Source organism: Schistocerca nitens, chromosome 1 (genome assembly GCF_023898315.1).
Source record: "Schistocerca nitens isolate TAMUIC-IGC-003100 chromosome 1, iqSchNite1.1, whole genome shotgun sequence".
Taxonomy (NCBI): domain Eukaryota; kingdom Metazoa; phylum Arthropoda; class Insecta; order Orthoptera; family Acrididae; genus Schistocerca; species Schistocerca nitens.
In genome coordinates this window covers 836,765,918-836,781,039 of record NC_064614.1, presented here as the reverse complement: position 1 = coordinate 836,781,039, position 15,122 = coordinate 836,765,918, and the positions used below count along the sequence as shown (strand labels likewise).

At 41.0% G+C, this 15,122-nt stretch overlaps 1 protein-coding gene across 1 annotated transcript in view; it reads left to right on the top strand.

Annotated features, from left to right (window-relative positions):
* Window positions 1–15,122, top strand: part of LOC126208232 (synaptotagmin-14) — a 586,661-nt gene that overhangs the window by 502,870 nt on the left and 68,669 nt on the right. The window contains exon 9 of the mRNA XM_049938886.1: window positions 2,761–2,918. Within this exon, the coding sequence (XP_049794843.1) occupies window positions 2,761–2,918 (158 nt within the window). The remainder of the gene's footprint in view (window positions 1–2,760; window positions 2,919–15,122) is intronic.

Below are 15,122 nucleotides of genomic sequence, written 5' to 3'. Positions count from 1 at the left end.
CAGTTATGCTACGAACGGGTGAGAAACGTTTCGACGAGGCTCGGTTTTATGGGAAACTCGTAATTCCATGAGTTGGAATAGTATTTATCAAGGATGAGATAGGCACTGAAGTTAACAACGGCGTAGGTGTGCAAACCGTGAAGAAACCACATTATTTAATTGCAGGAAAAACTTTGTGTAAGTATAAAAAAATATTTTTTTGAGATTTATTTATGAAACACAATCGTTTGGAATTACAAACATATCGAAGTCATGCTGCTGATGGTTTGGTGCGAGTTGGTACTATTGAACAAGCATTGTGGTAGTTATTGTTTAATAGCTACAATGTCTGCCCCTGGTAGCTGAGTGGTCAGCACGACGGAATGTCATACCTAACGACCCGGGTTCGATTCCCAACTGAGTCGGAGATTTTCTCCACTCAGGGAGTGAGCGTTGTGTTGTCCCTATCACCATCATTTCATTCCCATCGACACGCAATATTTGGAAATTTGTAGTAAGGTCTTATGAGACCAAACTGCTGAGGTCATCGGTCCCTAAGCTTACGAACTACTTAATCTAACTTAAACTAACATATACTAAGGACAACACACACACCCATGCCCGAGAGAAGACTCGAACCTCCGACGGGAGGAGCAGCGCGAATCGTGACAAGACGCCTTATGGGAAATTTAACGTGGTCACTGACATTGTTATGATGGAGGTGTCAAAAAAATTAAAGCATACATACATTTTGCCGAAAAGTGTGAAAGATGCCGTGGGTAGATTGGCATCGTAATTCAATAAGTGACAACAAGTGAGCAGGAACGAAATCAAATGCTTCCAAAAATTTGACGTGGCTCAACGTTCCTGTGTATTTCACGGTTGAAAATGGAGGTTCGAAGACTTCCATGAAAGACATATTGGGAAAAATATTTGGAAATTTGTAGTAAAGTTTTATGAGACCAAACTGCTGAGCTCATCGGTCCCTAAGCTTACACACTACTTAATCCAACTTAAACTAACATAAACTAAGGACAACACACACCCATGTTCGAGAGAGGACTCGAACCTCCGACGGAGGCAGCCGCGCGAACCGTGACAAGACGCCCAGACCGCGCGGCTACCCCGCGAGGCAGACACGTAGGGGCTTCCTCCCACAACCTGGAACTATTTGAGTGATCGGTCTAAACGAAGGAGGACGGAGAAGGTTCGAAAAGATAATATCGTCCACGAACTGGCTTACGCTACACAAATGAGTTTCTGCGCTTCTGGAAATTTACATGCTTCAAATGCAATTAGTGATCTCGCACAAGGCAGTTTACAAGAATATGTTTGGTGACGTTGGTATGTATGACTTTCTGCCTGTCTTGCGTCTTTTCGAAGCTACACTGCAATCGGAAAAGGACTACCAGCGAAGAGAGCAAATGCTAATGTTAGCGTTTAAAAACTGTCAAAAATTAATTTTGTCCGATTTTCCGATTGCAGTGGAACTTCTAAAAGACGCAAGAGAGGCTCAAAACCACACATGCCAACATCACCAAACATATTCATGTAAACATACACACAAATTCACTTCAAAATGAGAATAAATTCTCGAAACGCGTTGTGCTAAGCAGCAAAAAATAAGTAAATGGTGCAGTTTTCATTATTTAAATCAAGGAGATGTTATATTATGACAAATAATACGAAACTCTTGGTCGTTATCACACGTGCAATGTTTTCTGGGGAAGGCCTCGAAACTGAACATTTGACTTTTACGCTCAATGTTAATTTTTGAGGCATTCTGAAAGACATGTTCAGAGGCTCTCATAGGAAGTGCAAGTCATATGATAGCCAGGTGTCAACGTTTGAGTCACAGTTTTTAGCTTATGACGTACGATCAGCGATAGTAAAGAACAGGGTGCCGCAGGTAGTAGTAGCCCACGTTCCCTTTGAATGTGAATGCAGTATTTCGACTTCTGAAATAAGCAGCTACAACAGTGGACAGTTTTATGTAATAATCGGTTATTAGCATTCTTCTATCAGCATTTCAGCGTATTTCGTCAGTTAGACGTTCCTCTTTGCGGACCGCAAAATGACTTTCTCAATAGAAGAAAGAATTGAAATTGTGATAGCATATGTGACAACGGGTTCCATTAAGGAAACTTCTGAAATTTTCGGGGTCAAATATCCGGACACAGGACTACCAGCAAAGAGGGAAATACAAAGTCTGCATAAAAATTGGCACACCTACGAATCTGTGTGAAATGTGAAATGACAGAGAATTCCATCAGTTCGCACAGCAGAAGTTAGCTGAGACATTTGGCGAAGAACTATTCAGAGCCCAAAGAAGTCTACACATAAATTGGTCCAACAGATACATCTAAGGAGGAGGAGTTGCCAGCGAAGATTGAGAAGTCTTGATTTTAAGCCATATTGTGTGACCGTTGTGCAGCAGTTATGGGAGGATGACAGGAGCGTGTAGATTACTGTACGTGGCTTTTGAATAATGCCGGGTATATCTGAATATGCTTAGACATGGACAGCTATGTATTGGTGTTGCAAGGGGTCACTTTCATGATTTTGTATAAGTGCATTTTTCACTGTATTTACTATTGTAAATAAATGGTAAGTCAATTTCAGCTCTTCGTTTCTGTAGTTTTACTGCGTTTCCTTTACGCTTACAGCTACTTTTATTTGCGCCAGCCTGTAGTTTCATGCACGTTTCTGCGCCCCGTTCGCCGCCATTACTGATAGGTTGAGTGTGGGACAGGCGTGGCCAGCTGATTGTGTGTTTTGCAGAGGATGTGAACAGCATGGGCGTGCGCTTCCGGCTGTACGGCTGCGAACGCATGCGGCGCGAGCGCATGATCGGCGAGTGCGTCGTCAGCTTCGCGTCCGTCAACCTGGAGCTGGAAACCGTTCTCTGGCTGGCGCTGGAGCCTCGTGCCAACCTCACGGTGAGCCACCATCCCCTACCAGGGCCTCTTGACTGCAGCTCAGTCCTACATACATGACACTGACATGCTGGCTTGACACTAACGCTCCAAGAGCAGAGAAAGCTGGCCATTTCTTAACATAGCATGAGCCGCAAGAATAATGTTTGTTTTTTTTTTCTTTTTCTACTTAATTTATGAAATATTTACAATATTATCACATCTGAAAAATTACTTAAATACCGAGGGACGTGAGTGATCGTACAATAAATGTAAACAGAGCCAAAGCTCATAAAAAATGAAGTAAACTACCACACATTCATGAATAGATATTTCCGAACTCATTTTCATCTTTCCATCTTATCTCACATTTTCACTTCAATGGCATTTCTATCTGTCTTCACAATACATCGAGAGCATCATTTTTTGTATCCAATTCTCTGAATACATGCTTGTCTTTTTTCCTTTGTTTCTATGATATTTCTATGAGTATATGTTACTTTGTCATATTCAATAATAGTTTTTCACAGAGTCTGATTATTTATGCTTTCTTACACTTCACTGGATTTTCCACCATACAAATATAATTGTATTTAATCACTTCATCTTAAGAAGACGTTTGCATTCAAAATTATGATGTTTATTGGTATGATGTTTCTGGCTCTGATACAGCAGTAGTTGTGGAGCTTCGTTCCTCTCTGTGTTATGTTTCACTGCTTTTGACATTTTATTATCATGACTGAGTTGCAGTTCTCTCTTCAGCAACGAGTTTGATGGCACTCATAAAGTGATTTGGTTCAAAGTGCAGTGAGCAAAAATTCATATTATCGTGCAAGTGCATGAAGTCTTTAATCTTCAGTAACTGCCAGTATTTTATAAGAGAGTAATAAGCAAACAATCGTGTAATGTGATGTCAGTATGAAGGCTAAGCCAGTGCGACTGCTACTATGTTGTTGTCAGATCTCTCAACCTCCCACACTCCTTGCCCCTCCTACCCAACTCTTCCCTCACCCATCTACATCAAACACCTAATATATAAAATTGTGTTTGTCAGCCTACTGATTGGGGATACAAATGCTTAATCAGATAATTTGCGCACAATTCATTATCCTTCTCACTATAAAAATTTATTCTCCTATAGCCATAATTTACTACCCCAGGATTCTTACCCTTTTTCTTATCGCCCCAGTTTATTACCCAATTTATTATCCTTACCACTAGAATTTATTACCCTGAGATACTTGCCCTTTCCATTATCACTGTAATTTACCAGTCAATTAGGGGAAACTATTATTGTGTTGGTGGAGAAGGATGTTTCTTTAGGATGCTTATCACTCATATTTATTATCCAATTAGGATAATATATTATGTGCAGGTAACATTATTGGGACCAGAGGAGTTGAAGGGACGCTTTATTTAATGGTAAAACATTTAAGTGGACACCACTTTGCGTGGGACAGAAGGAAGGCAGGACAGATGCCTGTCTCATTCAGCTTACCTCACCTCACTCAGCACCCCATAGCAGAGATACCTTTTCTTCGTCCGTCATCTCACGTACCTGGGACCAACAATTCCCCTGTGAGGTTGGAGCACAGTGTAGAGCTACTTTAAGAGTAATGAATGATATAGATGTTTAATACAAGCGACCTTGTTTTTTCCCACTTGTCATTCGAGGCTAGATAGTCTATATGGTTTACTTTAACGTCGGTTTTCGGTTAGGAGTTGTATGTACCTCCTGCTGCTTGGACAGTGCACGTGCATGAACGTCCCCCTACCCCCCCCCCCCACCACCACCACCACCTTAGTTACTTGTAGAGTGCTTTGTGCTGTACAATATGCATAGAATATGACATCAAAACTATCTGGACACCAACTAGTTGACATTTATATGGGCTGTGTCCACCCGTCAGAACACACAATATATTTAAAAAGATTATCGTGACTCATGGTAGAAAAACAGTTTTTTTTATAAACAAATTTATTACTTAAGTTTCGTTCCGAAGATGGGACAATGTCTCCCTGGTTAAAGAATTGTAGGTTAGAGACTCTATGATGAAGCCAAGGTCGAACGAACCATTACATAGTACACATAACACAGTTTTCTTCCATTCCATTAGGAGTACAACCTTTTAACAGTGTATTATATAGTAACTTCTCTCGTTTAAGTTACAATTATGCGTTGTTTAGTGGTTTCATGTTCCATATAACATCTGTACATACACACAAGTGGATCAGACTGTCTCTACTATACTCTACAATAGTGTTTAGGTCATGTGGAAGGGTGAGTCAGAAACTGCAATTCATTGCCAGAACACTTTGAAGATGAAGCAAATCTAAGAGACTGCATACACTACGAGTGTCGAGACATCTCCAGAATATTGCTTTGTATTCTGAAATCCCTACCAGAAAGGACTGATGGTTCTTTAGAGAAGGATACAACCAATTTAGCTTCCCATCCTTACCTAAACAGCACTTTTGTACCCTCTGCTGTTTACAGTAGATAACATTGTACACTCCATAAAGCTTTCCCCAGTGATGTTATTGTCTGTGTGAAGACTGTACCGAAAATCAGATGCATAACACTGACATGACACCATACGGCATGCGATCGAGATTGTCTGGTACTTCCACCCTTAACCCCATCCCTGTTCAATTTGTGAACCTCTGTCGAAAGAATGATTTCGGAAAGCGTCAATACAAACTCTAATTATTTGGTTTTTCTCATTGTGGTGATTTCGCATGATGTACGCTGCCCATCTCTGTCGCAGAACGTGCTCTCTCGATTTTTGAGCAGTAAACCTCTCTGTGATGCACCACATCTCTTTTGTATCATCTACCACTGGAGTTTGTTTAGCATCCCCACAAAGTTCTTGCACTGTCTAAACGATCATTTGCGTGCCATTCTGCACTGGAACTAAAGTATCCACCAAAGGTGATCAAAAAGCAAAGATCCATGTATGCAATGAACATCAAGTTTTATTGAATTCAGGGAACTTAATTTCTCTTCTTGAAAACAAGTCTTAAAGTAGCCATGAACGAAATAAATCCTTCTGGTTAAACACAAAACACTACTTGAGTCAGAGTGCCTAGTAATTGTAATAGACAAAGTGTTCCAAACTGAAGTTAATTACTAAATGATCACGGCAGGCAAAGGCCAGTGATAGAAAGAATTAAGATAAATATAATCGAAAGTAGAATACATCTAGAACGCAAGCAAACACTGTTACAAAATGTTACTAACTGTTTACTACAAAAAATAGCACACTAGCAAAAAAGTTCATGTCCCGACAGAGCAGTCCAAAGCTAACGTGTTGAGAACTCTGACTAAGTTCGAGTTTAAGGTCACCGAACAATAGTCCACTATTAATGTTCCAGTACGACGAAAACATAGTGAAGTCCAGAATTCATACAAGCCCACTCACAGAAACACTATCATGAAGCTTTGGTTTGTCGTCGCGGCGGCTCCAAAGTGAGTTCCTGCTGAAGAAATACGTGAACATGCAGTGCCTGGCTTGGAAGCTCACTGAGAGTGAGCTGGCCTCCTAAGGCGCTCACGCCGACTTGAGTACAGCACTTGGCTCCACGATACAGTCGGTGTTGCTTTGTCACATGGCTGACGTAGAAAAGAGGTCCTTGGAGCCAGAGCAGGGACCTCTGTTAGCGCATTTGGCGCTCCTGATGGTCGTGTGTAGCATGGCAGCCCCTCGAGTTTCATCTGTAGGGAAGCAGGCTGCCTGCGTAGCTTGGATGTAGTGTGGGTTGCAGACAGGGCTGCAAAAGTCCCACCCCATCACTAGGCTGAGAGATTGGACCCCCATGGAACGACCTCAAGCAGTGTTGTGCTCGAGCTGATTACAAAGAACGTGGGGATTGCGAAATCCGCTTCCATGAGCACTGCAGCTGGCAGTCCTGATGTGTCTTCTTGAAAAACTCTCTAAGCACTGTGATTCAGCACCACCTTCCCTCTGGAAAGGGAGGAGAGACGGGGATCCATGTCGGGGATCATGGAGAAGCAGAATCCCAGTCGGCAGCACATGGAGTCCCTGAGAGGTCGCCCCCTCCTCCCCAGTAGTCGACAGTAAATGAGAGCTGAGCCTAGCTGGCAGCATCCAGCACATCCAGTGCCCATTTCTGTGGGACTGGTGTGGGCAGACCTCGAGTGGTCGGTAACAATGGCAGTTACCAATGAGAGGGTTGTCTGGGGCCAGTCTGTAAGAAGCCCACATAATGTAAGTCATAGACTGGAAACAGTGGGCCAAAAAACATGGAAAATGAGTTAGAAGACTGAGTGTGCAGAAGCACTAGTGATGAGATTTACTTGTGAAAAACATATAGAATCAAAAATGTTGTGTGAGATTAGGTAGGATAAAAATTGTTGTGTAGAAGCACTCGGGAGAGAAAGGTGCCATGCAGGAGCACTTGAGAGGAAAACTGGCCACATGAAAGCACTAGGGATGTAATGTTGTGCGAAAGCATCAGGGAAAAAAATGTGTTGTGTGGAAGCACATAGGATAAGAAAGTGTTGTGTGGAAGCACTGGGGAGAGAAATTTGGTGTGCAGAAGCGCTTTGGAGGGAAAAGTATTGTGCAGAAGTACTTGGGATGAATAGTTGCTGTGCAGAAGCAGTTGGGACAAATGTTTGGTGTGAGGATGCACTTGGGGTAAATCTCTGGTGTGCAGATGCACTTGGGAGAAATTAGGGTATTGCGTGCTTGAATTAGGCATGGAAATGGAATGTCTAAAACATGTGCAAGGATGAGGTACAAAAGGCAGCAGAAAGTGCGTTCATGGGATAGGGATGGGCTAGGGCAGGCGGAAAAGGGGAGGCGCAATGATGGATGCATTCTGGAAGTCATCAGAGGAAGAACCATGGAGGATCAAAGTAAAAGACTGTGCAGCTGCTGTGTTTGGAGGAGGAAGCTGAAGTGGTGTAGTCCAGTCGTAGACTCTTATGGAGTGCTGGGGACGAAGGCAAGAGGCGGCTGGTTTCATAATAATGGTAGCCATGGGGTCTGGTGTGTATGGTGTGGCACCAGTGGTGTCCAGAGATGGTCGGCCTGGGAGCATGGAGGTGTAATGGCTACGTACCTCCAGAGCTGTGAAGACGCTTACTCCAGGATTGGATGCTGTGCCTGAGACTGTGGCGGAGTCTGAAGGCCAGGAACCCCACAGGGAAACTCTGATGTCATGGAATGCACGCCAGCAGTTCCAGAAGACAGCGTTGCATTTCCCAGTAGTCTCACAGTAACGAGTAGATAGAAGGTAGCCCTGCACTAGACACTGGAGCAGGGGCAACATACACCATTTCAAAATATGTAGCGGGAATGAATTGGGCACAAACACGGAAAACTGGTAACAGAAACTAGTGTGTACCAAGCAGACCAAAAAACACATAGACGAGAAGAGAAACAACAAAACTTTCACTGCGTGCGAAAAATAAAGAACCACAATTACCATGATGCCAACAGCTGTGGGACAAGAAGTACAAAGGTGGCACAGGAACCACAAAAGCCACAGGAAGAAACGAAAGAACAAGCAAAACACTATCTACCTGGGCTAGAAGGACAAATGCAAGCACTGATTTGGAAAAACAACAAACACTTCATTACCAGTTAAAGTATCTGCCATAGGTGGTCAAGACGTTTTATTGAATTAAAGGAACTTAAATTTCCTTCTTGGAAACAGGTCTTAAAATAGTCATGAATGAAATAAATCCTTCTGGTTTCAAGACAAAATAGTAGCTGAGGCACAGTGCCTAATAATTGTAAATAGACAAAGTGTTCTAAACTGAAGTTAATGACTAAATAGTTACGGCGACCAGAGGCTGGTAATAAAAAATAATTTATTTAATGCCTCTAGAACGAAAGTAAACACTTCTATGAAATGTTTCTACTTTCTATTACACAAAGCAGTACAGTATACTAGGATGAAAGTTCAAGTTCCGACAGTACGTTCCAAAGTTACAAATGTTTTGTAAACCACTTCTTTCGTGGATTATGTTTCCCTAGGATTTCTCCAAAGAATCTCAACGTGGCACCTGCTATTTCTCATGTTTTGTTTTTGTGGTCATTCCACTTTAGGTTGCTCTGGGTGGTTGCTTCCAGGTGTTTTACATTGGTTTCTGTTTGTAGTGTTTGACATCAGTAGGCCTACTGTAATTGTACAGTATTGGATTTGTAGGCCAATTTATGCACCCTACATAATGTTTAGTTACATTTGGTGTCATCATCCAGGACCTGCACCAATCAGCAATCATCTTAGGTCTTCCTGCAATTTCCTACCATCTTCTGTTGTTGCTGTCTTCTTGTACGCAACTGCATCTTCTGTGAACAGCCTGATGGACTTCTGACATTAAACGCTGGATCATCTATAATGGTGCTGCTTCATGGGTATGCCACGACCAGTTAATAATGTAATGCGATTTTATCAGTAGTACCAATATGTTACGTATGTGTATTTTTGATGGCTATAGAACAAGTAAATTACAACTTTAGTGTCACATGTATTTGGTACTTGAAATATTATGTATTTTGATAAATAATTAATATAATAAATACCGACCGCGGTGGGCGAGCAGTTCTAGGCGCTTCAGTACGGAACCACGCAGCTGCTGCGGTCGCAGGTTCGAATCCTGCCTCGGGCGTGGATGTGTGTGCTGTCCTTAGGTTAGTTAGGTTTAAGTAGTTCTAAGTCTAGAGGATTCATGACCTTAGATGTTAAGTCCCATAGTGCTTAGAGCCATTTTTAATACTAATAAATAATAAATTTTTCATTTATGTTCAGTGATCTGTAATCACACTTGCATAATATAATAGGCAACCTGTATGTGTTTTGTACACATACCGCTACTCTCCATCCCAAAACACCTACTTAGGGAGGAAATTTAGCTGGGTTCATTACCGCCTCCCTCCCACTTACATTGTCGCTTGACAGCTACCTTGCATCCTTTTGTGGTAATGCCATACAAACTGTAAAGCCCCAGTGTAATTGTACATGTGTACTACAACAAGCAACACGCTGTGTTTTTATACACACAATGTTACTCCACACCCCAAAACAGTTACTTAAGTGGGAAATTTTATGAAAATAGCAGCCTCATAGTATTTTTGTATGTGATTTGTCATACCCAAGTTAACATTACATCCCATTCAGGCAACTGTATAGAACAACCAAAGTAAAGAAGAAGGTGAAGGCAACCACCTGTTAATGTTGGAAGTTACCCTAGCAGGAGTCACTATAATGTATGGATGAATTTGATATTGCTTTAGCAGAACTAAGATGAGCTTTTTTTTTTTTTTTTTTTTTTTTCAAAATAATACAGGGAAGTTAGACCTGGAAATGTCATTTTTTACTATGTTACAAAGATCAAATGAATTTCTTATGATCGGAAATCTGTAATCATACTTCCATATTATGATAAACAACCTACTCACATAAAAATGAAATCTATACATACAGGGGACAGACTGCCATGGGATCGCAATCAGTAAAACGATGGTAAATTTTGGGAACGCCCTCTTACGTAGAGAGAGATGACCAATGCAACAGAATAAGAAAAACCAGAGTTGATATGGAAAGATTCAGATTTTCCCCCCATGTGAACCTGTATACTATTCAGCAAATGATTTGTTTGATTATACTGAGTCATTTAGCAAACAAACAAAATTCAAATCTGGCGTCAGATTTGTGACTGTATTCAGCAGGTTTCAAGTAGATCGAACTCCAATAAGCCGGCCGGAGTGGCCGAGCGGTTCTAGGCGCTACAGTCTGAAAGCGCGCAACCGCTACGGCCGCAGGTTCGAATCCTGCCTCAGGCATGGATGTGTGTGATGTCCTTAGGTTAGTTAGGTTTAAGTAGTTCTAAGTTCTGGGGAACTGATGACCTCAGAAGTTAAGTTCCATAGTGCTCAGAGTCATTTTTTGAACTCCAATATGTGGAAAAAGTCGACAGATGTAATTAATTAACATGGAAAGATTTGGGTGTCTAATAGAAGCTTTGCATATTTTTTCCTTAGGTGCTATTCGAAAGTGGAATGGTCGACAAGTAATCTCTTAAACCTATGCCAAGCACTTGGATGAGAACTGTTGAGTAGTTCGTTACAGTTTTGTTGTATGTAATACGCTGTATGGAGCAAACTGTCAAAACTTGTGTGTGTATTGAGTATTGAACCGGGGACCTAGAAACGACGGAGAGGCTTAGCCCCGCCGTAGCCTTCAGCAGTTCACAACCCCACAGCAGGCCGAAACAGTCCACTCACCTCACCGCCGCTCCACACGGTTGTGCGTTTTGGCCCCCCAGTGGCCCGGCACGCCTTCCCGCTTGGGAAGCAGAGCGTTAGTTAGACTGCGTGGCTAGCCAGTTAGCTCTGTTAGCACTTCATTTGTGAGATCGTATACTGTTTTATGTGGGGATAATCTTTTACAAAAGCCAACCAAGTAGAGGCAGTTAACAAGTTGTGCGCCATTAAATGAGTCAGTGCTACATCCTGGTTCACTTTCTCAAACACTTTTCAAAAGTCTGGAAGGAGTGATACAGATCTGTAATTAGTGGAGGTTTGCTTATCTTCAGTTTTGTAGATGAGTGTTACTGCAGCATATTTCAGTCTGTCAGAAAATATGCCCTAAGTAATTGATTGATTACAAAGATAGCATAAGGATAATCCTATCAAGTCAGTCTAAGAGTTTAATATTCTGATAGAGACACAATCATAGGCAGTACAGTTAATACTATTTAGTGACTTGATAAACAGTGTAATCTCCTTAGTGACTGCACTTTTGAAACTGAAGTCTATTGGTGGCGTATGCAGGATCTGCACAAGTAAATGAAACACACCTGTATTTGGCTGTTTATTATTGTTTAAAAGCACTGTGAAGCAGTAATCATTTAATTTAGTTGCCAAAGATTTGAAAGTGTTACCATTTCTGCCAGAGGTATTTTCTAGGGATTGCTCAATCTCATTTGGATGACTAGTTTTGATGGTTCAAAAAGAGGTGACACAGAAAATGTGGAGAATTACAGACCAGTTTCGTTACAGTCTTCTTTTGAAAAATAATAGATACCATTATCACAAACAAAGTTACGGATTATTTAAGCAAAACCAACTTCTGCACAAAGAAGAGTTTGGTTTCAGGTCTGTAATGGTAACAAAAGCTGCTATATCAAAATTTACAAATCGAGTTTTAGAAGCCCTACAAGGAAGAAAACATGTAAGAGATATTTTCCTGGGCCCCAGTAAAGTATTTGACATGGTTGATCATGAAATACTTCCATGAAAACTTGAAGCACTGGGAATAAGGGAGTTGAATATAAGTGGTTTAGAATTTATCTAAGAAACAGGATGCACTCGGCGAGACCATGCATATGACAAGTGGCTTGAAATATATAGTGGATCATCTTCCAGATTCAGAATATGTGACATTGGAGTTCCTCAAGGGAATGGTTTAGGCTCAATATATTTGTTACTTACACTAGTGACTTTCCCCAGTGGATCACACAAGGTGAAGCTGTTATTTATTGATGATTGCAATTTAATAATTACCGATGGGCACTAGAAAAAGTTAGACACTAAGAGCAATTCTCAGCTGGTCAAGATAACTCTTAATATGAAAAAGTCTAATAAAAAAGGAATGCTATACAGGTAAATAAAAAACAAATGAAAAATCTAATACAACAATAATTAAAATACATAATGAGACAATAGTGTATATAGCTAGCAAAAACATTTTAGGTTTGTATGGTATTCAGCAATTAAAATGGGACGATCAATCAGAGTACTTGGAAAAAGAATTAGCACAGGGGGCTGTATCCTATGAATATTAACCACTGTGAGTAATAGCTCATGTTTAAGAGCAACATATGCCACTTTGCACATGTACATTTCATCATCAATTATGGCATAATTTCTTGCGTTCAAAGGCTCAAAAGTTGAAAATGTATTCACACTGCAAGGAAAGGCCTTCAGAATAATGACCGTATGTCAATAAAGATCCTACTGCATTGAGTTATTTAAAAAGTGGAGTATTTTGACAGTTCTGAGTGAATGAATTTTCCAAACTACAGTTTTTACTCAGAAAAAACATTGAAAATTATGTAGCAAAGAGCTACATATCAGATCACCATACCAGATACAGTAATTACTCCAATAGTGCATTAGAAATATTAAACCACTATGTTTTACAAATGAGACATACTACATAATAAAGTGTCAAAAGATATATTTGTTTGTGTAAATTTAATAAATTCCTTTAAACATGTGGCAACTACCAACCACTCAAACAGAGACTTTATGCTTTGCCTGCACCAATTCTCTGGCTTTAACTTCACTTTGTTTTTTTGCACTGGTTTTTTCACATACTGTGTTTTTGTGTATTCCATATTTGCAAATAAAATTGTGTTCTATAGGTTAATGTGTTGGCAGTACTATTCCCTCATTTACTGCAAGAGAACAGAATTACCTCAGGTACAATTACAAAATGCTATTTCTGTTCAGCTGAAGAGTTCATGCAATAAAAATTGCTATTACAAATAAATAGGACTAATAAGGTTTCCCTCAAGTTTCAAAATATTCTGCTGATGCCCGTCTTCTTAGAGAAAAAATACAGTCATGATAAAATTAAATAAATCAGGGGGTGTTCACATTTCCATGTACTGTATGTGAGTGGAAGAATAGAGAAACAGTCTGAAAGTGGTGCTATGAACCCTTTGCCAGTCACTTAAGTGTGAATTGAAGGATAACCATATTGATGCAGATGTAGATATGGACCAAACTACTTGGTTCAACATTGCTTTCAGGCAGAAGGCTCATAAAATAGAACATGGTGCGGAGGATAAGACAATGGGGTATCTTCCCATTTTGCCAAAGTATTGAACAAAATTGACAGAATCCTGGCTCAATGTAACATTAAATGCATTTTCCATCTGCCTTCAAAAATGTGTGCACTGTTAGGTATAATGAAAGATGAGTTTGGGCTCTGTAAACTGGGTGTCTATCATATTCCATGCAAATGCAATAAGGTGCACATCGAGCAGACTGTATGGACAGTCAAAGAAACGTGCAGGGAACACAGAAAACACACTGACTTTCAGCAGCCAGCAAACCCTGTAGTTGCAGAAAATTGTGTGGCTACTGGGGACTCAATGAAATATGTAGAAACAGAGATGTGGAAACAGACTTCATCATTCTTGGTCAGTGTTCTAAAGAGGGATTTGAAATATGAGTGGCAGACAGCCTGATCAATAAAGAAAGCAGCTTCACTCTCAGTAAAAAGTAGGATCCAGCGCTCAACCAACTGAAGTCTCAGTGTCATCTGAGAGTGACTTCCTCCACATCCAACGATGATGGCAGAAGCACTGAGGGACTGGAATCACCCCCCCCCCCCCCAATCTTTCATTGATAGCATCAACCAACTACTCCACATGATTTGGTGTGCAACTGGGAAGTGGGGAAAGAGGTGGGGAATGAGAAGAGAATAAAGGAGCTGCAATGTAGCAAAAATGTCTCAGAAGAATGTGTGAGGTTGTAGTGTGGTTTATTTCCATCTTGCTCTTCCAAAAGCAATCAACGTAACACTCTCCTTGAGATCTACTGGATGGGAGACACTCTCTGAGATCTCCAAGAGCTTTGAAGAAAACTCAAAGAACTTCAAGACCATCAAACTTCAAGACCATTATTCTCCAACAAACAGTGTGGCACAGCACAACAGTCATAAATTAGACTCATAGCTCCTGCATGCCAGAGCACATTCAACTTCTCTTCAGGTTGGGCTGAAAATTCTTCAGAATAATTTACAGCACACCTTGGATCTTTTAGGGAAATCTATGACCTAGGGCCCCTTTCATGTGGGACCAGACTGCAGTCATTAGCCCAGACAACCAATTGTCTTTCATTCCTATTTCCACATGCCACAAGTATGGATAAGGATACACTTTCTACACCAGGTCCTTGACATCCACATCCATCCTCCACCATTAACGACTGTTGGAGGAGTAGGCAGTAATTCAGGATTGCCCTATGAGATGCAGCAGAGGCCAAGTCATTGTCAAACAGCACCACATTCAAACAGGGCTGCTACCCCAACCAGATACCAATTACAGATAACACAGGCACTCCATTCTCTATGATGCAAACTGTGGCAGGATATCCACTGGAAGGACAACATAGCCAGATGCCACAACCTCCAACCACCTAGAGTATTCAGCTTAAGTCTCCACAGACCCTGAAGCAGAAT